The 22,090-nt window shown below is 53.2% G+C and overlaps 8 protein-coding genes across 8 annotated transcripts; 5 read left to right on the forward strand and 3 right to left on the reverse strand.

The window, feature by feature from the left end:
- Nucleotides 1–181: 181 nt before the first annotated feature.
- Nucleotides 182–1,583, forward strand: N7459_004422 (uncharacterized protein; the record flags this gene model as incomplete). Its single annotated transcript, XM_056943606.1, has 2 exons — nucleotides 182–1,042; nucleotides 1,140–1,583. The coding sequence occupies 2 exons, from the start codon at nucleotides 182–184 to the stop codon at nucleotides 1,581–1,583; spliced, it is 1,305 nt and encodes a 434-aa protein (XP_056800489.1).
- Nucleotides 1,584–2,745: 1,162 nt separating this feature from the next.
- On the reverse strand, nucleotides 2,746–6,365 carry N7459_004423 (uncharacterized protein; the record flags this gene model as incomplete). The annotated part of the gene is made up of 8 exons (XM_056943607.1): nucleotides 2,746–3,684; nucleotides 3,742–3,873; nucleotides 3,929–4,465; nucleotides 4,583–4,752; nucleotides 5,072–5,161; nucleotides 5,212–5,604; nucleotides 5,941–6,067; nucleotides 6,138–6,365. The coding sequence occupies 8 exons, from the start codon at nucleotides 6,363–6,365 to the stop codon at nucleotides 2,746–2,748; spliced, it is 2,616 nt and encodes an 871-aa protein (XP_056800490.1).
- A 1,331-nt stretch (nucleotides 6,366–7,696) lies between these two features.
- Nucleotides 7,697–9,797, forward strand: N7459_004424 (transcriptional regulator family TF; the record flags this gene model as incomplete). Its single annotated transcript, XM_056943608.1, has 5 exons — nucleotides 7,697–7,768; nucleotides 7,838–7,938; nucleotides 7,989–8,688; nucleotides 8,748–9,478; nucleotides 9,554–9,797. 5 exons carry the CDS (start codon nucleotides 7,697–7,699, stop codon nucleotides 9,795–9,797), a joined length of 1,848 nt encoding a protein of 615 aa, XP_056800491.1.
- Nucleotides 9,798–10,355: 558 nt separating this feature from the next.
- N7459_004425 (uncharacterized protein) lies at nucleotides 10,356–11,171 on the forward strand (the record flags this gene model as incomplete). The annotated part of the gene is made up of 1 exon (XM_056943609.1): nucleotides 10,356–11,171. The coding sequence occupies one exon, from the start codon at nucleotides 10,356–10,358 to the stop codon at nucleotides 11,169–11,171; it is 816 nt and encodes a 271-aa protein (XP_056800492.1).
- A 641-nt stretch (nucleotides 11,172–11,812) lies between these two features.
- On the forward strand, nucleotides 11,813–12,910 carry N7459_004426 (uncharacterized protein; the record flags this gene model as incomplete). The annotated part of the gene is made up of 1 exon (XM_056943610.1): nucleotides 11,813–12,910. The coding sequence occupies one exon, from the start codon at nucleotides 11,813–11,815 to the stop codon at nucleotides 12,908–12,910; it is 1,098 nt and encodes a 365-aa protein (XP_056800493.1).
- A 966-nt stretch (nucleotides 12,911–13,876) lies between these two features.
- N7459_004427 (DUF3712 domain-containing protein) lies at nucleotides 13,877–15,033 on the reverse strand (the record flags this gene model as incomplete). The annotated part of the gene is made up of 3 exons (XM_056943611.1): nucleotides 13,877–14,307; nucleotides 14,372–14,790; nucleotides 14,873–15,033. The coding sequence occupies 3 exons, from the start codon at nucleotides 15,031–15,033 to the stop codon at nucleotides 13,877–13,879; spliced, it is 1,011 nt and encodes a 336-aa protein (XP_056800494.1).
- A 1,987-nt stretch (nucleotides 15,034–17,020) lies between these two features.
- On the reverse strand, nucleotides 17,021–19,234 carry N7459_004428 (tetratricopeptide repeat protein; the record flags this gene model as incomplete). The annotated part of the gene is made up of 3 exons (XM_056943612.1): nucleotides 17,021–17,168; nucleotides 17,228–17,893; nucleotides 17,943–19,234. 3 exons carry the CDS (start codon nucleotides 19,232–19,234, stop codon nucleotides 17,021–17,023), a joined length of 2,106 nt encoding a protein of 701 aa, XP_056800495.1.
- Nucleotides 19,235–20,837: 1,603 nt separating this feature from the next.
- N7459_004429 (uncharacterized protein) lies at nucleotides 20,838–21,831 on the forward strand (the record flags this gene model as incomplete). Its single annotated transcript, XM_056943613.1, has 2 exons — nucleotides 20,838–21,287; nucleotides 21,457–21,831. The coding sequence occupies 2 exons, from the start codon at nucleotides 20,838–20,840 to the stop codon at nucleotides 21,829–21,831; spliced, it is 825 nt and encodes a 274-aa protein (XP_056800496.1).
- Nucleotides 21,832–22,090: the final 259 nt, after the last annotated feature.

Raw genomic sequence — 22,090 nt, forward strand, 5'->3', positions numbered from 1 at the left:
CAACATCCAACATCCAACTCCGACATCGCGAACTCATCGCCATGTCAGCCTGCAGCCCGCGCCTCGTATTTCTCTACGATAAGCACAACCCCGCAACGGACGTTGGTCGCCTGAGACCCGAGTCTCTACTGGCTTCTTTCCGATGCAGACAATCTTCGCCTACTAACTCCCCAACCACGCCATGAGCACGATATTCGATCCCCAGCCACCCAAAGGCTTCACTGTCACCATCATCGGCGGCGGCATCGGTGGCCTCGCCCTCGCCGCAGGCCTGCTCCGCCGCAACGTCCGCGTCCAAATCTACGAAGCGGCGAGCGCCTTCACAGAGATCGGCCTAGGCCTCTCCATCGGGCCAGCCGCACATCGCGCCATGCCGCTCATCGACCCCCAGATCCGCGAGATCTACGACTCGCTCGTCACCACGCACGCCGACAGCCCCGGCTACGAGGCGTACCAGCAGACCTGGTTCGAGATTGTGTGGGCCAGCGGCGCGCGCGAGGGCGAGCTGTTGATGGATCTCAAGGCGCTGCCGTCCGGGCAGACCACGCTGCGCCGGGCAAGTTTCCTCGACGCGCTGATCAGCCTGGTTCCGGCCGAGATTGTGCATTTTGGGAAACGGCTGGACCGGCTCGTCGAGGAGGCGGAGGGTGTGCAGCTGCGTTTCGACGATGGGAGTGTCGTCCGCGCGGACGTGGTCGTGGGCTGTGATGGGATCCGGTCGCGCGTCAAGGAGTCTATGCTGCCGGCGGAGGCGCCGCAGACGCAGCCCCAGTACAGTGGGATGTATTGCTATCGGGCGGTGCTGGACATGGAGGACATGGTGCAGGCGGTTGGGGAGCATCGCGCGCGCGTGTCGTCGTTGTATATCGGGGACGGGGCGTATGGGATTTCGTATCCGATCATGCGGGCGAAGAAGGTCAATGTCGGGATTTACGTGCTGAATGAGGAATGGGACTGCGATACTTGGGTTCGGCCGGCGAAGAGGGAAGATATGCAGCGCGATGCGAGGAATCTGGGTCGATACGTGCAGGCGTTCGTCGAGGTACGTGATAGGGATAGCCTGGTCTTCCATTTTGCTGAGAATCTTCCCTCTGTACTCTGTGACTGCGCCCATCCTAACATGCTTACTCCGCAATCAGTATATGCCGGATTCGTCCCAGTGGGCTATATTCGAACATCCCCATATCTCTACCTTCTGTCAGTCTCGAGTGGCCATTCTTGGCGACGCCGCCCACGCTTCAACACCCCATCAAGGTGCAGGTGCAGGACAAGCAATCGAAGACGCGCATGTCCTTGCGGAGCTACTCGGTGACCCGCACGTTCAATCTGCGCGAGATGTCGTCGCCGCGTTTCGAGCATACGACGAGATTCGGCGGCCTCGAAGCCAACGAGTGGTTACTAGCAGCAAGGAAAATGCCTATCTCCTATGTCTATGCCTGGACGGCGTGGGCGAGGACGAGGCCAAGCTGAAAGAGACTTTTCAACAGCGCCTGCGGTGGCTTTGGGATCTAGACGTACAGGGACAGGCTGAACAGGCACGACAGAGGATGGCTGGCTATTTGCAACTTGAGATACCCCTTTGACTCACGCTTCTCTCTACTGACTGTGTACGTGATAGTTGAATGACATCCTTAATGGGGCAGCATTGCGTATATATGTTGCTCCAAGCTCCACCCGGACAATGCTGTATTGTGCATATCCTATCCTTAGCATCGTTCGGTAGGTCAGTCAATCATTAACTACATCTCTACCAACTACCAATACCGAGATTCTGCTTGCACCCCAGACTACATCAATTGTCCAGCTGGATAGGGCTGCTTTGCGGGTCTGATCCTCAGTGCATTCCATCAGCGTACACTACAAGTCGCTGAGGAGATTTATTTGCCGCAATAGGATCATGGGAAAGTAACTAAGTGGTATTCGCTCTCAGCTTCACCCAGACAAGGCTACATATTATGCTTATGCCATACTTTGTAGGGCAGTCAATCATATGCATCGCAGTGTCAAATTAGCCTTGGAAGGATTGCCTGCTAATCCTTTTGTGCCACCCCAATGCGTATGGTGACTCCCCACCAGGAGCTATAAAGCACGAGTGGTTCCTCGATGGTTGACTTCGTTTCTTGCATACTCCCGACTCCCATTCAAATGACCCCACAATAACCGCCGATGCGCTGAAAGGGATTGAAGGCAAGGTAATCCTGATCACCGGTATACATCCTGATTCCAGTTGGATGCGACGGCCACTCACATCCAGCTCCTCCCAGGCGGTTCATCGGATACCGGTGTAGATTCACAACCCATTGGCCCAGGGTGATCTGTTGTCTGAATGGATATGGGGTCGTACATTTATCAGAATAATCCTGTATTTCACCTCAAAGCCAAAGGAGTCCTCGCACTCAGCTGCTGCTTCACTTGACAGTCATCGAGTTTATATCAGTGACCTGCTAAGCCTAGTTCATATGCAATTCACATCTTGACTGCTCCTGATTCCTCTCCACCAAGGTGTTCCCATGCCTGTAACCTCGAATTTCGTCTGGCTCAGCAAAAACACACCAGATTCTTTGTGGTAACATAAGTCTATATACCTCTAACCCTAACGACACCAATGCTTCCATAATCATCACGGCATGAAAAGAACAGGTCTAAACGTAGCACTGAGATAGATATACAAGCAGACATTCGAAACATGGAAGCATTCATAACGGGCATCAAGACCAACACGCAAAACAGGAAAGACAAAGAATCTCAAGCCCGTCCTGGGGACTCGCTCTCCTCTTTCAGCAGATACCCAGCCTCTAGATGCATTTCATTCCCGATATCACGGTATTTTTCATATGACAGACTCGCAAGCTCTGTACCATATCGCACGCCTTTATATGTGAAGTTCCGGAGGACGGTTCGGCACCATTGAAACCGCCGCGGCGACCGATCCTTGAAGAACTGGGTTGCCACCCAGAAGGTAGGCAAGATGGGCTGTCTCATCGCCGAGCCGTGTGTGCTTTTGTCGCACAGCGCCATGGCCTGGCATAATCGCACGGCAAAGACTTCAGCGACCGTCTCGATATCTTGAAAGGTTCTCGGTTCTGATTGACCGCCAGGACCTAGTGCACAGGCAGCCAGTGAGCACTCGTAGTTGAACCATTGCCGCTCTTCTGTGTGGTGGACGTAGGGCAGAAAGACGGACGGTCTTTCTAGAGCGAGATTCAGCATCTGCATGATCGGCGCTGCCTCGTAGTATAGGATCAGGAATCCCAGCCAGGAGAGCAGGAAGATCTGCGATGTATAGCGAGTCGGGAACTCGATGACTTCGGGAAAGACATCCACTAGCTCTGGAGACCCTTGGAGCAGACCAAGGTCATGCTGGCTGGCTGTTCGCGTCGTAAAGGGGCAGTCTTTCTCGTAATTGAGAAGGCCCAGGTACCACTCGCGCAACAGTTTCTCGGTCTCAACAAACTGGCATAGGAACTGTAACTTTACATCATCCACGTTTTCGTGGGGGTATTCAAGCTTGAACGCTTCTGGGTATTGTACACCAAGCCGGATTTTATCAGCCAGCTCTTGTATCAAAGGGAGCGGCAGCAAGATATCCAGAAGTGTGTCGTACGGGCCATCTTTTGGAGAATTGGCTCGCCATTCGGGCTGTGCTAGAAAGGTGGACTTGCGCCGCCCACAGGCGTCATAGAGCTGGGAACGAAGGAATCAGTCATCCTTCAGTCATGAATCTAGGTCCGCTTAGCATACTGCGACCGTCCGAACACGTCGGAGTAAATTGCTGTCGATGGGCATCTCCGGCCCTTGCTCTTCCAGTAGCTTCCACGCTGCTTGGATGTGAATCATCCACGCGTTTGTTTGGCCCGGCATGCAGTTATAAAGCTAGGCATGGTGAGTGAATGCAACGCAACATTCCTGTCGGATAGTAGCTTCATACCTCATATACAGCGAGGACCATCGCCGCAGCGATGACGTCGCTGATGAGAGCGGAGTCTTGCGTTTGTGGCAGATTGTAAAGTCTCGTCAACACAACGCTGTAGTACCGCTGACTCCAATATACCCAATCGTCATTTCTGTGTTTCCTCCCGGCAAACAGGAGACTCAGAGCGGCAAGTGCCATCTCTAAAATGGATCGCTGACCGAGTTTCTCTGGGAGCGATTCAAGCCACGATTGAGAGGTCTGCCTCCCGGCCACATCTGATGTTGATTCGCTGGGCACATAGTCCGACATGAATGACGACAGGAACTGGACTTGAAGCATTGGACCTTCGGACGGACTGTCAATCAGGGGATCATCGCACCAGTCCAACAGGAACTGGTATAGAGAGGGCATGTTGACTTGAACATCTCGTGCCTCTCTAGTCTTTTGTCGGACGAGTCCCGGGAGGTAGATGTTGCTTCCTTCCTCGCGAGAAGGTTCGCAGACACGCTTTGCTTTCTGGCAGGTCATACAGATTGGGCGAGTTCCATCACACTGGGCGAGTGTCAGGTTAGACGATAAACTCGTATCGAATGGGACTGAAGGTCGTCTCACCTTGACCTTGCGCTTCCGACAGGTCATACAACTCGGGGACCGCCAAATGGGACGTACCATCTTGGCTCGGGGGGGGGGGTGCTGAGACGGAGGTTCTGAAGTGCTCGACCAATTCTTCATGGGAATTAAGTTTGATGGATTTAAAGATGCGGAATTGTGGCACTTCTTTAAATCCATCTTCTGCTTGAACCGAATCCTCGTTTCAGCAGCCGGACCCATGAGCCTTGCTGTTGGAAAACCGCAGCGCTCGCGTTGGTGAGATATTTCCGCTGGTTGGCTGGACGGGCAGTCTGATGAAAAGATTGCTTTTGCTACGAGTGGCCCTAACATATCGAGCGCCCGACGATTGGCTCCATCTGCTTTTCGCCCGTTGCCCATGAATAGTATGCAGATCGGGCACGGATCCGTTTAGGTCAGCACAGCTGAGATGTGCGGCTCGAGTAATATAGACGTAGCAGCGATGACGCATTCAAACTGACATCGGGCTCATGCTCGAGCAGAATCTCGTGCGAGTCATCAAGAGCAAGAGAAATAATATCTTCATACCGCGCCATTCAGGCCATGTCGTTCCTGCCATCATGACGCGATCTTCCACATCGTATAGATCGGGCACCCTTCTCGGATTGCAACATGCTTCTAGAAAAGAATGCGTCAAATTCTGAAACACGTTTCCACCAACCCTCTACCAATCTCCGGCGAGTGATAGGCGCCCCTCCAGCGCCCCTCCACGTGGCTATCGACGGCATGCAGCGTCAGCGGGTTATTTATGGCTTCCCTGTGTGCCGGGGCCCGTATCCCAGCAAACCGCCTGTTTCGATGGGGGCTTCTATGCGTATCGGGCGCGGCATGCATAGTCTGGTTCGTGTTCGCTGCTGACGCTCCTGCAGGGGTTGCGGGGGGACGGCGAACAGTCGACTTCGGTCCATGCAGACCGAGGACCTGTTGGGGGCCAAGCGGTCCTGTTGTGATTATGCCGGGTCTAACGCACACCAGGCAGGGCAAGATCCGGCTAGGAAGCCCCTTGGGCGCATCGTGTGCATTTAATTCGTGGATATCCCAGCTCCAATATGATCTCGAAGCTGGGCAATTGTTAGTCGTCCCACGCTTCCACCGATATGACCAAGAAATGGATGATCAGTGAAGAGCAGCTTAGGTTTGTTTGCCCGTCGGATTGTAAGACGCACAGCAGAATTTTAGAGGCTGACGTCACCTAAGAGCCATTCTGCATTCAAACGATTGAGATGCGAGGCAGAAAAAGAAACGCCTCGCAAGGCGCGGTGCAGGAAGAATAGCGAAAAGACCCCCCTTGAGCTAGAGCAGGAGGCGTGGTCTCCCAGAATTAGGCTGGAAGCAATCACCAATGGAGCCCAAGTATAAGCCGAGACAACTGCTTCAGATCGAGCCGTCCGAGTTACCCACGCCACTAGACGAGGTCAAGAGCGCGGCGTAAGAAGCATCGGAGTCGTGGCTCGCGGCCACATTGACACCGAGAATGACCCAGCCAAAAAGCCCATCCTCGACGGTATCCCCGACCGAAGCGTACTCGAAGAAGAGGTGGAGTTCTCCGTGTCAATCTTCATAACGTGGTCGTCGGCATTCTGAGTGATGGCACCCCTATTGTTCTGTAGGGATAAGTGTCGACCTTGCTGATCAGCTTCTGGCCAAAAGAAAAGGAGTCAAGGTGATAAAATGTGTCCACTAGCGTGTGGTTGAGCAGGAGGTGAGCATCGGTGGGTGCGATAAGGTGGGCGTGGGTGGTGAGCCACGCCATCGGCGGTGGTCTTCTGGATATCGCGCGAGCACTTTTCGGATTCGAGTCATCATTTCCGTTGTCATTCATCGAGCTCTGAAGTGAAGAGGCAGACAGGGTCGATTGCGGACAGCTTTGACTCGGTGTATTGGCCGTGACATCGAGAGAGGAACGATGCCAGGTGAGGGACAACTTTGTCCGTGGCTTGTCACATCGCGTTTCCTGTTGACATGCAGAGCTGTGCTCGCGCCCATGTCAAGCCACTCTGGGCAAAGGTTGCCAGTTTTGGGAGATGCATAATTGCAAAATAGACAAGGGATGATTCTAGTGAGTGGTTGCAATCTGAATTGGGTGGGAGCTCAGTTCAACGGCAGGCCAGCAGCTCGCACTTCATACCTAGGTGTAGTTTGGCGACCAAAATATATCTAGAGAGCTCGCAAATCAACATCAAATACCGAGAGCTCATCACTGCATTGGCCATCCTATTTTGTCACTGACAAGGAGATCAGATTTACCATTGCCATCGCTATACTCGATATACATCGCGAACGCAATGGGAAGCCTTCTCGGCAATCTGACGAACGAGTTCGCCATTGGACTAGAAACAGTTGCAATGTGGATTACACTAGCAGAATATCGAATCCTTCGGATGCGCCTGGCTATCAATCTGCAGCGATCGGCAGTCATTTCTCCCCCAGTAGGACAGATCGGCCTTTGAAGGATTCTCCTATTACTACATGGTAGCTGGTGGTGTATTAGCCTTGCAAAACAGCCAAGTTACTCTGCTAGGAAAACTATTGAACGTAATACCAGGCAGATTCCTTTCGAATGGTAAGTGGAAGCTTCCTTTGGTCCATTTCTAGCAAAGTCCTATCAAAGCTCCCAACATGGTTGACGCTTTCCAAGAAGTTCATCACACCAACATCACATCAGCATCAACTTTTCCTGCTCTATAACCACAATCCAAGGCCGACCGGCCCAAGATACACACCTCGCTACCAGTCACCTTCCCTTGTCGCTGGGATTGTCTGAAAGCGGTCTCTCCAGTATATCTCATCCATGCCAAGACGAGATGACGTGGATTCCAGCGCGAACGGAGAATGCGCACCCAACGCAGTGATGCTTGACCACTCTGATATCACCACCACCAGCACCCCCATGATCGCAGTGCAGATCGCAGTGCAGATCGCATCCCCATCTCGGCGCATCTGCCGCTGACTCGTGGCGCGGAGATTCTTGGCTGCGCGGACGTCTTAGCTTGGATCTATGATTCCATCGTCACGACTCCCACTGACGCGGCCCGCAGGTGGAGCGTTGCGCGCCAAAGGTTGACCACGCTGCGAATGCTATTTCCTCCAGTAACAACCCGCATTTCTCTCTCTGAAAGGCCACTGGGCCCGACGACCATCAGTGATCCCTTCATGGATGCCTCCACAGCCCCACGCGGTGGTGCGAAAATGAGAAGCGCCTGCGACCTATGTCGTCTCCGAAAGGTACGAATATACTCCAGCTTGACCTTTCTTGTTCAAGGGACCACTAGGCCACTAACCTCGACTATCCAGATTCGATGCGACAGAGCACAGCCGGCCTGCGAGACCTGTCATCTCGCGGGGCTGCCGTGCACCTTTGCGCCACCTACGCAGCAGCGGAAAGGGCTTCGACAGTAAGTAGTGTGGCCGGATCGTCAATCGGGCGTCGCTCACTGGTCACCAGGGAGCTGGCCGATACCCAGGCGCGGGTACAGGAACTAGAGTCTATGTTGACCGCATGCCAACCGCTCCTGGACCGAAGATACGATACTCCGAGCTCATACACTTCACAGGACGCAAGTAGTTCACCAGGCCAACTTACTCAGACAGCATCATCCAACTATGTACCCGACACTCACTCACTGGATGCTGCGCTAGCGTCGTTTCATTGGCACATCTCTTATTGCGGGCTCGGGAATGCCCTCTCCTCTACTAGACACGCATTTTACTCCGCGGTTCGTGAACAGACGGGCTACAACTTCGATCTAGAGGACTTCTTCGTGCAGGTGACGCAGTCATTCGAGGCTCAATCTCTCAAGGCTACAAGGAAGGCAGTGGCCACAAAGTGGCCGTGCGCCTCTTTGGTTCAGACATGCATCGACTACTACGCCAAAGCCGGGCTCTATTCAATGTTCCCCTTTGCCGACGTCGAAGCGCTCAATATGCTCATGCGGGCGGACGTATTGAACAATCCAGAAACCAGCCGGGCGTCCCATCGGGCTTGTCTGGTGGGATTAACGGCCAACATTACCCAGATGCATCGTCATGATCCTGCGTTCTGTGATGCCGACCCGAATGCCTACACACAGGCTGGGCTCACTCTTATCCCGGAGATTTTGATGGAACCCCCGGGCTTGAGGACGCTCGAGGCCGTCATTATGCTCGTAAGCTGATTCTAGGTTTTATTGTCACACGTTTGCTTCAATCTTAGCTGACCTGGTAGGCCGTCTATATTGCCCCCCTTGGTCAACCTCAATCTGCCGAATTCTTGCTCGGCATTGCAGTTCAGGTTCTCTACAACCTAGGTGGCAACAGAGCCCGACCAGTGCATGAGGCTCATGGACGATCTCAATCCAATCAACATCTGCGGGCTCTATTCTGGATCTGCTACGGCATGGACAGGGAATTCTCCATTCGGAAGGGCCAGCCGCCTTTGATCAACGACGATGACTGCGATTTAGATCTACCTGCGGCCTACGCTGAGAAATCCTCGGATCATCATTTCTACTGGAAGCCGCTATCCTCAAAAGAGCTGCTCTATCCATCTGACCTTCGCATCGTCCTCATCAAATCCAAAATCTATCGCTTGCTCTATTCACCACAGAGCCAAGAGCATTCTGAAGCCAGACGGCTCCAGCATATCCGCGAGCTAGATGATGAGCTGAGTGCCTTGCGCTTAGAGTATCCGGTAGCGTGCCGACCCGATGCATTCGCGACCGAAAGTGCGCCAGACTATCTCTTCCACGATCTCAGCATCCGCGGCGTGAGCGTCCATCTGGAATACTACTACTGCCTGGGGAAAATCCACGGCGCAAAAGACTCATTCAGCAGCGTTCCTACAGCAAACAAGTGGCCGCCGCTGGCATCCAGCGCGGAGATATGCTATGAAGCCGCGCGGTCGACGCTGATCTACATTGGTCATGTCCGCCATTACATTAATTCTCACACCTTTTGGTGAGCTTCGACTCCTGACTCTGTTGATTGCTTGTGCTCGCGCGTACTGATTGTATCCCTCAAACTGTCTGGTAGGCTCCATGCTCAATTCATATTGACCGCTGTGGTCACTCTCTTCCGCTTCCTCATTGCGTTCCCCACCTCGCCCTCCTTCGTCCACGACCTCCACATCCTAGAGACTACGGCGGCAATGTTTACTCAATTTGCACAGCCTGACAGCGGTGGAAATTGTTTCCCGCCATTTTACATCACTGAGGCTTTTGTCAGAAAGCTGGTCCTTCTTGCAACACAGTCCCACACAAGATCCATCGAGAGATGACTGGCGCTGTGAGAATAGAAATAGAGACTACAACGTTGAGCCAGTCTGTCATGACACATTCCGTTCACAGGGCAATGTATATTTAGAAATAGCTGCCCAACGTGTTTGCCTCTGATTTATCATCTTGTAGTCCTGAGCTAACCGTTCTTAACTGCTACTTCTTATCATGTAGCTACCCAAGTATATGTGTAGCTAAATATAACTGTGAGTATCCTTGCTTGGCTTACTTTTGCGTCGATAGTAACAGCTTTAAACTACCGGCGTGTCATCGAACGCCACAGGGATGGCATTCACTGGTCGAGAAGGTTCAAAGAGTCGCTGAGACAGAAACGCCGCCAACGAAGCGTTTCGCCGCACCAGCTGTGCATATCTGACCCACCGGGCTTTTCGTGAGTTAAGCGCCTATTGAATGATTTCCCCCTCTCGCCAACATATGGCCGAACCTATAAAGAGCGGGCTGACCTACTCACCTGCTCACTTCATCGGCACCCACTCATCGATAGTTTGTCCAACATTCACTCTACTTTTCTCTTCCTTGTTCTTGCTCTGATCAGCATCATGGACAGCCAAATCAGCATCCGTCAAGCATTCAGCACCAAGTTCCCCAGACACCCCGAAGTCTTATTCCAATACCAACAGTCCTATCGCCATATCCGCAGCAATGTCCTCTCCACCATCGAAGCGGAGGTGACTCGTTGCTTCTTCGAGGAGAGCTTGCAGCTTTACGCAAGCATTTTCTCTCACCATTTCCCACGAATAGCCTCCGCTTCTGCGCTCTCCGCTCTAATGCCCCAGAGTGAAGGCACGCATGTACTATCGAACGAGGCAGACGTGCTAAGGCTCTCGACGCTCCAGCTGCTCCATCCAGTCAATGTGGCTCTGCGGCACATCTGCCCTCCTGGCTCGCGACTCATCTGTCAGAACGAGATGCAGGGAAGCACAAACAGCCGCTTTGATATCAACTGGTCTCTCCTGACTGCAAATGGTCAGCGAGATACTATTGCCATCTTAGAGGTGAAGACCACGCATGTCATCCACAAAGGGGATTTTGATGCTGGAAAAGCAACCCCGGAGAACTTCCATGTCCAAACAGCAAGGGCTATGCAAACAAATGAAGAAACACTACTTCAGGGGAATGCTATTTGGCTCTCAAAGCAAGCCCAGAAATACGCCGAGCATTGTCCTGCTGTTGCGATCTTCGACGGGAAGGCGATGTTCCTTTTTGACTTCCATTTGTATATGCGTTCCACTCGACGAGATGAAGCCGTCCGTGGGATTTATTTTGACGAGTCTCGCACCAACCCTCAGCAGATGAACTTCCGTCGCCTCTTATTCGCGTTTGTGGCTCGAGCGTTGAGCAGGTATCAAGCATAAGGCTCGCTCTCCTTCCTTTTTGAATTCGCTGTCTTGTTTTGTTTTCAGCGAGGCTCCCGGATAGTCAGGATGCTTCTAGGTGACCTATCCACTTACATATTTTCATCTAACATTGGAAGTTACTGGAGTCCTTCAGAATGGCCTAGTGACCTGATGTCATTGTATCATCACGGCCTCAAATGTAAGGTTGTTTTTTTGTGGCTGTAAGATTGTTTCCTGCATGGGGAATAAATTCCGACGTGGAGTAAGTCTGTGAGATACCTTAGGGGAATGACCTGGTCAATGATGGTCATAAGCGATGGATCAACGTCGGAAGTCGGCGCTTAAGAGTAGCCAGTGAACACCTGGATTCTGTGGGTATTTCTAAGCGCCCGGAAAGTGGAGACTGACCCTGTAACACGCAAAATCAGGGAATGTGGAGACCATGTCGACATAGTCTCCCCTCAAGAGGTTTCTGTAGGCGCCTAGGATCTACGAAGGGATAGAGTAGACGGGTGGTAGATATAGAGATAGGCAGTGCTCGGTCCGGGGCGGCAAAACCCATAACCCGGTGTTTATCCTCGTCTTTTCTTTCATCTTTCATCTCCTTCACAACTCCCCAAACGACCAGCTTGAAAATGGAAAACAGCACAGCAGACAATATGCCTGCCACTTCTATCCCCCGCTTTGTCGAGGATGATGGGACCGAGATCTTTGACGACGCATTCCCGATTTCAGGGACTGGACCGGGCGAGGAATCGGGGCTGGGCCCGCCATTCTCGGAGCTTCCCAAACCACCGGCTCCCTATACTCCTGGTTGGCGATTCACCGTGCAATCCCACAGGAACCCTCCACCTACTCCTGTCACACCGCGTAGCTTGACCAACGAAAAAAGTGACAGAAGGGAAAGGCATCTTCTCAGTGTGGTCGATCGCTGTGTGCTACACCCGCCCTTGCCGGGCGAAATGGAGGATAACACCGTCACGCTCGAGATTGTCAACCTTTTACAGGCAGGCGATACCTCGCATTCCCAGGTCTTCACGGTGCGAGTGCTTTCTGCTACCCCGGCATCAATGGCGGCCGCCGCGTTGCATCTCCCACCAGACGACAATAAACTGGTTGCAAAGCTGTATGACCCGCTGTACCTCGACGACGATGATGGGTACATCAATCCCTTCCACTGCGTTGACCGGCACTACACACACGAGGCCAATACATACGAGCGCCTGGCTGAGTTTCAAGGGAGTAAAATCCCTAGGTTCTATGGATCCTATTCCTTGACCCTGTCTGTTGATTCAGAGCGCTCTCGCGCCGTCCGCATGATTTTGATCGAATACGTTCAAGGTACCATCATGAGCGCCGTGAAGCCCGAGGACTTCCCCCAGTCTACTCGTCAGAAAATTCTGAGATCGATCGTTGATCTCGAAAGCTTGATTTATGAGAAGGATATTTTTTTGAAGGATCTGTATCCCAGGAATGTCATTCTGCGTCCCTCGGACCCTACGCAGGTTGTCTTCATTGATTTTGGAAAGCTTTACTTTGACCGTGGCCCGGATGAATGGTGGTTCAAGAAATCGGAATGGTTCTTGGGTCAATACATCTCTCCCATTTTACGATGGAAGAAAGAGAATGCCATGGGTTGGTTTGAGGGTTGGATTGATTGGGACTGGGATTCCTGGATCAAGGAGGAGTTTGCCCATACAGTTGCGACAATCACTCCGGAGATGCGAAAAAGGTGGAATTGGGATGATGAGAATTAAAGAAAGGCGTCATGTCAAGAATCAAGAATTGTCAAATTAGGGGGCAATTGGCCCAATGGTTTAGTTAGACAGTCTTTGGGAGACGTCCAGTCAAATCACAACGAAATACGATACCCATAGACGATTCCCATGAGGAGCAACGCAGCCAATTCCGCCAGCTACTAGCGAAGTATTCCGGAAAGCCTTCGTAATCATCTTGCAGTCTGGAGCCACTCCTGCATTTTGTCCAGATCTAAAACATCGTCTTCCTTCTCAAAAGAACCCTTTTTTGTACCATTTATCCATCCCTATCGACTGCAAGCGCTTCCGAAAGACGGGGTAGGAATCAGTCGATCAACGCCGTTGGGCCAAGTTCAAGGCCTGCGGGTACTCACTAACTGGAGTGATTTGAGGAGCCGGGCTTTATCGGGTTGCTGGAAGTCCGGCCTCGAGATGTATTCATGTATGGTTTTGTGGAGATGCTCGAGAAAAGTTCACTCGATGTAGGCACGTCTCACACGAAAGCCGTGGTAGCGAATGATCTTTGAAAAGGGTGATTGTGTGATCTGCTCCATGACGATGGTCTCGTCGAGAACGGCGGGTCATTTTAGGCATATTTTCTTTATTATGTGGCAGTGAAAGCCTCTTCGCTTTCGGTGATATGGTAGAAGGTGTGGATTTCAGCTTTGCTTTCCAAGTGGAGAGGTAGGATGTGATGCTTCCAGTGCCGCATATAATGTTGTCTTGGTTTAAGTTGGAATGGCTGTTTGAGGGTATTTTAGCACCCGCAGTATCTTCGTCCTCTTTAAAAAAATGTTTTCTCTTCATGTGCATCGAATGTCTCGTTATACCGTTCATGTATATTAAGACTCACCATCCTCAACATTCCATCCAAAAGCGAGGTACAGGGAATTCAGCGCCACTTCTCCAAATAGAACAACGGAAAGCCCGAACGACGCAAGAAGACATAATGGTGTACAACCAGACTCAGAGATGAATCCCAATCCCTGAAAGTATCTCCGAAATATTCACGTCGACGGTGAAGTTATTCGCGCTCAGCGCCTCCGTGAAATAAGGCAGTTCCTGGCCATTATACACACTCGAGTTCCCCCTGATCACGAGGGGTATAATGCCATTTTGGTATGCGCTGTCGAACAATAACAGGTTGATCACCGCGGACTCATTCACGGCCGACGTCATCTGCACGGTGTTGTTGCCGGGCTTGAGAGTGAGGTTGTCGATGTAGGCTTGGCCCATGGATCTGCCGTCAATGGAGAGGTCGAGGGTAACGTTGCCCATGGGGATTGTCATCACGGACGGATTGGGGATGTAGACTGTTCCATTCATGTTGCGGCCGTTGACTGGTTCGGTGAGGATGTGGAAGCTGGTCAAGCCGAAGCCTTTGAGTTTGTTCAGGCCTGGTGGTGTATGCTGTCAGTCAAGTCTCATTGCACCCAGATCAAAAAGCAAAGCTTAACCGACCCTTCATAGTCACAGTCTTGTTATATGTCACCGTGATTTGGGGTAGTGAGCCTTCTCTTAACTTTGGCCTGCCGTAGATGTTCAGAGAAACCTCCTCGTTCATCATAACAGCCGTCGCAAAGTCCCCAAATCCACTGGAATCACTCAGATCCACCTTCTGCGACACGTCGAGCTCGGCCCCGTCCTCCGATTGCACAGTCGGTATGTGGACGGTGGTAAAGGGCGTCGCGGCACCAAGAAGGGAAACTGCTGCATCAAACGCATAGATCTTCGGATGATATGAACTACCGGAGCCGATGACCTGAGTCTGTTTGAGGCTGAACGAGTCCGGTGTCGGGTCACTGATGACCATGCTGGTGATGTTGAGAGTTGAGTCGGTGATACCATGTTGTGCGATCTTGGGGTAGGCGACATAGACACTGAGGAGTGTGAGATGTGCAGTCTGCGTGTATTTTGCTAGAATACAACAGTGATGGGAGGTGAATGAATGTTTCGACTTACACCGGTAGCACCACGATCAGCAACCCGATGATGAAGATGATCAAGTGCACCCACCACCACTTCTTGCAATGGGCTGCCACTCGTGCGCCAAAGCTGTGCTTTTCTGGCGACGACTCAGCAATCGTGGCTGATTCCATGACTTCGGCTTTAGCAGCAGACATGGTGTCAAATTCAGACCCTATCGTAGAGCCAGTGTTAGTTGACGGCATTGTTTCTGCCCTGGTGGAGGTTGCACACCCTACCAACTCTCAGGTTCGGTGGAACACAACCAAAAGAGACGGAATGATGAGAAGAAATGGAAAGAAAGAGACAAAAAGAAAAAGCAAAGCAAAGCACAATCCCCGAAACGAGAATATTAGAGCGGTTGACAATAGTGTGCGCAGCCCCGGTTCAGTTCTGGATGCGACACTTGGGACACCGAAAATAGTCCTGATGCTTTACACAAATTACCTATTCTCCTAGCGTCGCTGGGATGCACCGGCGTATTTTGTTCACAGCTTCGCCCTGCTGCCAAACGCGGACACAAGTCCAAAATAGAAAGCACCCAACGGCTAGATACAAGACAGAAAAAGAAAATGCCAACGGGCGAAGGCGATCAGCTTTAGCCGGTCATCACATGGCATACGAGGAGCCAAAACCTAGTCTGCCCTGGGCCGTGTGTTGGCACCGAGTCTATCTTGGTGTCTGCATTGCAGTAGGAGTCTCATCCCTGGGTCTCCGGATTTCCGATAGACGCGGGGAGGCGAACGCTGCACTGGGTTGTCAGGACGACTGGACTGCCCGTGTCGATCGATGCGATCGCACCGCTTGATCGTCGCATCCAGGTCTGACAGCAATACCCGTTTCGGACTGGCATCCGTCCAACCCAATTCGTGATTTGGCCGTGTCTCCCTGTCATTCGGAGTTCACTTGCATCGGATCAAACGCGGATTGAGATACATTGAGGGTGAAATTGTCGGAACCGAGGACGGGCGCTCGAATTGGTCGCCGATACGGATCGTACGTGCGTGCAGGGACATGAGGGCATCGCCATGGAGTTCGTGAATAACCTCTGTCAACCGTGTGGTACTGTGCAACAAGGACCCTGATGCTTTCGCCTCTGTATGCCTCAGTTATCGTCGGCCCTGTTGCACCCACTATCCCGGGCAGCACAGTCTCATTGGGCGTTGGCGAGATTGGCTGCAGCGGGTGACGTCCGCCAAGGGTTGGTTTGCAGAGGGGGGGAATGATTCACGTGGAGGCGTATGAGAAGAGACAACACCTAGTATGTGTGGCGTGGAGCTGAGTGCCTAGATCCGGTTGGGAGAGATGTCTGGAGGAAAGGTGATGGCCTAACCACCGGGGCAGAGTGGAGGATTGATAATCCCACGGGAGTTGGGAATCGAGAGCCGGGATCAGAACAAAGAAAAGCAGACTCAACCAACTCATTGATTCGGCGGCCAAGTGCAATAAACTTTGGGGGTTACAACTACAGTTCACGTACGAAAGCACAATCAGACTGCTAGTCTCGATACATTGAAGATCACAAGATCCAAGGTATTGATAATGTCCACAAACACGGCCTCGATTCTGTCATGAGCGTTCATCACAAATCGCAGTGCGATTCATCCTATATGCGTCTGCCGAGGACCAAGAGAAAAGTAAATAGGCGAATGGCAAGAAATGTCCACGTAAGAAAGGGGATCAGCCCCAAGGCAATGGCCGAGAGATGAAAAGGTTCACAAGAAAAAGAGGAAAAGACAGCCACGGCGAGTGGAACGAAGAAAAGAGAGAAAAGATATGACAAGGGGGTATCCACAAAGAACTGAAAGATAATGCCTGCGAGGCAGGGGATGGGGACGAGGCCCGCTCCGCATGCTCGGAAACAGCTGCCCAGGCGGCTCATGCAAAGGGTGGGATGTAGGTGAAGCGAATTAAGCAATAGGAGAAAAGGGTGACGAACAAAATATGGTTCAAAGGAGTGGAAAGAAGAGGGAAATGGGACACGCATAGTAGTTGGTATGGTCAAACACACCACAAGAGAAGAAGTATTTCGGTTGAGAACGCTCCAAAATCACATGGCTTTGGGATGCAATATGCGTGGCAAGCAATGCCAAGGAATGTTCGTAGAAGTATAGAGATCAACGAGGCGCTGTGCATTGAGACAGTTTAAGTGTCCACAGTGGACTTCTTCCGTTGGAACATGCTGCGAGTCCGCGATTTACTGCGCGGTTTCTTCTCGCTGCTGACGGTGCGCCCGCGTGAGCGCCCGCCGGATTTGGACTCCTCTTCGGCGAGGTATTTATCCTTGTAGATCCTGCAGAGAGATAAGCTTCCAATCCAGGGCATCAGTAGAGTCGCGAGAGGGATACGAACCAGCTATTGCCCACCATGCTCATACCGCTGGACTCGGCCTGGCGATAGAACCGCGCGGCCTTCTTCATGTCCTTCTTGCATCCAACACCTTCGGCATAGCAGAATCCAGCTTCAGCCAAGGCATCAACATCGCCCCATTGACCGGCGATTTCAAAACAACGCAGGGCCAGAGACTTGTCCTGGTCAATACCCCAGCCATTCAGGTAACTGACGCCCAATTCGTAGATGCTCAACGCAAATTGAGCGCGATAGGCCTTCTGCAGCTCCTTGGCTCGCGACGCGCCAGGGGCATCGGGGTTTTCCAGCATCTCCAATCCAACGGAGTCGACAGCCTTGCGTAGCCATCGAACACCTTCTTGCTGGTTAGACCGCATGCCCCATCCGTGGCGGCAGGCCAGCGCATACAAGAGCATTCCGGTAGGATGGTTCTGCTTGGCCGCAATTCGCAGGTGATACGTGGACTCATTCAACGACCCTTTCTCATGCAAGTCAATGCCCTTGGTGATATGATCGTCGGCGGTGACGGTGGCAGATGACGCCTGGGTTCTGGCTGTTTGCGGGCGCAAAGTACTAGCCGAGTCGGCAGATGATACCGTTTCGTCCTTGTTATTGCTCTTTGATGGCTCGGGCGACTCGGTAGATGGCCGCGGGGTCCGTTCTGGTGTGCTAGTAGCCGGCACAGGGGGGGGGCTTGGGTGACGAAGTCGGAATGGACTCTACGGGTCGTGCGGGAGCCGGAACCTCGTGCATGGAATGCGGCTTGGGGGAGTGATCCACCTGATGGTGGTGGGAAGGCGGCGGGGTGCGCGCAGAGCGTGGGATGTCCTCCGAATGCCGTGGCGGAGAATTCTCAAACAATGGCTCCTGCCATTCAAAATGCGGTGTCTGCAGACCCGCGAAAATGACCGAGTCCCGGGCGAGTACCCGTCCACGCGGGAGCGAGTACTTGGCGTAAACATACGAAGACACCGCGGACGATGGTTCCCCATCGAGGGGTTCGGTGGCGGCTGCTTCTTCAGTCGCCAACGGTACAAGGATCGGGGCGGGCTTGCTCGCCCGTTGTTTGTGGTTAGAGTGGCTCGGTTGAGGAGTCGCAGCGCGCTCAGACGGGGGAGCAGAAAGGCTGGTGCTTGACCGGCTCAGAGGGCGCGAGAAATTGAAGGATGGTCGAGGGAGGTGGCCAACGCCCGTGGCGGACGTTTCCGAGCTCAGTGATGGGGAGCGAGGGTGCGGCCGAGCGGGATATGTGGACATGGGCGAGTAAGGTAGCGACACCGCACTGCCCGACGACAGCTTCCGCGGCTTGGAGAAGGTTGAGCCGGCATTCGAGCTGCTATAGTCATCGTCGGAACTCTCGGGGTGCATCACACGGGCGCTGCTAGACGGGCGCGAATGCGGCGACACCGGGGGCGCCAGGGTGCGTGGAATATGGAGTTTGGAGTCCGTTGAGGACTGGCGCGAGGGTCCGGTCAAAGCCACTCCAACGGGGTCCTCGGGCCCTGTTGCCAGCGCCGAATCCTCCTCGGGAGACTGCGCGCGTGGGATCTCATATCCGCTCATGTCTGGGTTCAGCATGGTCGTGCGAGGGGTCGTCTCGTTGGACGTGCCATTGCTGCTGGCGTGCGACACGGAACTGAACCGGGGGTGTTCTGACACCGGGCGGTATTTGGGATCTTCATACTCTGGGCGCCATTTCTGAGTAGGTTGCCGAGAGAGGGTTTCGGCATGGGAATCGCTCGCTGGCCCGCGGAAGTAGCCTGGACGAGGTTGTGACAAAGATCGGGCAACGCTGGAGGGCGGCAGGCGGCTCATGCGCCGGTCCCTTCGGCGAGATTCGTCGAGTTGTTTGGCCAAGAACCGGCCTTGGGCTGCAAAGGCATCGAGAGGAGAAAGGGCCGGAGGAACCTCACCATCGAAGTGTTCGACCCGCGGGGAGGGAATGCCGCTGCGTAGGGTGTCGTGGGAATCAGAGCGACACTCGCTCAAGTTGCCAGACGATGCCATCATCCAATCTCCGTATGTCGAAGGAGAGGGGGAGAATGGATCGATCACCAACAGATCAATCACGGTCCGATCATTCCAGAATCAGTTGGGGTCCTGGGAAGACTTGCACGACACGCAGGGGGATGGGCGGGGAGGCGACGAGGCCAAAAGAACGACAGCCCTGAGGGTGCGATTGAGACGAGAATGATCAGGACATGGGGGAGAAAGTGCGTCAGAGAGAAAGGAGAAAGACGGGCGAGGCCCTGACGATCACAATGCAACCCGAGACTCAACTGTAACCAAAGCGCCCCGTGCACGGCTGGAAGGTGGACTCCACCAATGCAAGGCGACAGAGAACAACGAGGGGGAAAGGGGAGAGCAGAGAGACGCAATACAATGAGAATATTGAATCATACTATTTAGGGGGGAAAACGAAGCCCGCTTCAGGGGTCGCCAAGCCTGACACCTGTGGCCCCGACAAATAACCTATCATCGCCCTCTGTCCTATTTATGGTGAAAAATGGCCACGCATTCCGAATTCTAGAATCCTTTCCTTCTTCCCCACACGGCTCGTTTCATCGCCTCGTTTCACGGTTTCATGGTTGATTCCGTCCCACGCGTGACGAACGCACCCAATCGTGCGCCGCCACCGTGGAGGCTCCTCCGGAACTATACTGCGATCAGTATGGTGGCAGTGGGGAGCAGGGCGTTTTGGGGATTCCTTGAGTATTCAGAGTTAGGCTATGGGATAGTTAGAATAATAGTACATAATAATAATTCATATTCAGCCATTCTCATTACACGATCCGTGGGTTGCTTGCAGATTCGTTCCGGGCGAGATTTGGCTGGTTCTTTCCAGTACGAACTACACAGGTATATCTACTCACTGACCTACGGATAGTCGACACAATTTGCCAATAATCGCCCCCAATGTGACCTCTATATCACTATATATACTCTCACTCCCAACGCCAATGCATGACTCTCGGCCCCCTATGACGACTCCTATGATTCAAGGTGTTTCGGTCGGGTTTGTGACCAATCCGCTGCGCCACTCGGATTCTGTCTTGAACCTATCTACTCCTACGCACTCTTCCTATGCACTACCTATGTACTACTTACCATCCAGTACTTACCGCAGATCTCAGGGCCTAACACCCATGGAGGGCCCTAGTATAAGCTCCAGTCAGCGCGAGCGACCAATAGGCATCACGCATCTACGTACGTATTCATGACATGCATCTATACTTAACTGGACCGCCCTCTGTTCGACCGATGGGAGCGTCCGGTCTAGGGCTCCGGAAAAAGCGCCTAACTTAGGTATTTCACGCACTTAGCGTCTGCAAAGCGAACAGGAGCAAAAGAGTGAGTGGGGATTGGGTTCGCAACTGGGTCCGTGGCCATTTCTCTATACTGAAAAAGACGTCTAGTTCCACCGTTTCCTTGCTAGGACCTCGCCTAGCGCAAGAAAGCGGAAAATGAGCAGAATCAGTTTATACTGGGCGCCTGAAGAGCGCTGCTTGCTCTGTGCAATCATCTAGCTGGGACATCCCACCTCCACGACAGTTCTTTCCGTCCCACCAAAAATCTTCAGCGCCGTCGGAGGAGACTTCTGCAGCCCGCTATCATGCGTCGCATTCCCTGCTCTACGCTGTTCGGAGTTGAGCCCCGTCGCGATGACCTTCACCACTATGAAACCTCCTGGCTACTCCCTCCAGCCCTTCTGGCTGCCCTGCGCGGTCTCATCGCACTGTACATCTTCACCTCCATCATCGTCATCTGGGCCTGGGATGGCACCCACGACGACCGCGCCGCCATTGGCCAGTCCTTCAGCTACTTCACCTGGCTAACCTACTGGGGCCTGGGCTTCTACTTCCTCGTATCCGCCATGCATACAGCCTGCTATGCGCGAACGGGGCGCTCCGTGCTCTTCGACCGCTGGCCGCGCGTGTGTCGTGGGCTCCACGGCCTGTTCTACACGACCATCACCACGTACCCGTTTCTCGTGACGATCGTCTTCTGGGCGATCCTGTTCACGCCGCCGTTCTACAAGGAGATCTTTCCCGGCTGGCAGAATGTACGTGTCCATCGTCCTCTGCACTGTGCTTCTATCCGGAGCTTATCTCTGCCCTACGAGCATGCCGCACGTCTCCCTGTCCCTTCGCCCTCTCCACCCCCGCAAGCCCCTGCATTCTCGGATCAGAACCGCATGAAATATGACTATCAAATCCACTCACACAACATAGATCTCACAACACGGCCTCAACTCCTTCTATGCCCTGCTGGAGATTGTCTTGCCCGCCACCCCGCCGCATCCCTGGATGGCCCTCCCCGTGCTCATCCTGCTGCTGCTGTTCTACCTCTGCGTCGCCTACATCACCCACCACACCGAGGGCTTCTACCCGTACTCCTTCCTCAACGTCGGCGACCACGGCCAGAAGAGCGGGCTCGTCACGGGCTACTGCTTCGGTATCCTGGCTGCCATCCTGGTCCTCTTCTTGGTCTCCTCGGGCCTGATCTGGCTGCGCCGGTGGCTGACGCGCGGCCGGGTCAAGCGCTCATCGAATGATCCGCTGCGCGCGCCGAGCCAGTCCACCGAGGACAAGCAGGCGCCAGTCTGAGTCTGGAAAGCTGGGGGGGGGGGGGCGTTCTTCCTGAGGGATGCGTATGCGGAAACAAAATACTGACGTCGCTTTGCTCACGTTGATTAATAATGTTAATAGAAGACCAGATCAAATCCGTTTGGTGCAATTAAGAGCGAGGAGTATTCATAGGTAAAGTAGCGTATATACAGAATTGAAAAGGAAGGGCCAAGGGGAGAGTTCGATCCCACCAAGAAAGAGGAGAAAGAGGGTGACCGAAGCCCCAAGCTAAGAAGGC

Source organism: Penicillium hispanicum (genome assembly GCF_028827665.1).
Source record: "Penicillium hispanicum strain IBT 35686 chromosome Unknown utg000004l_segment0_segment0, whole genome shotgun sequence".
Classification (NCBI taxonomy): domain Eukaryota; kingdom Fungi; phylum Ascomycota; class Eurotiomycetes; order Eurotiales; family Aspergillaceae; genus Penicillium; species Penicillium hispanicum.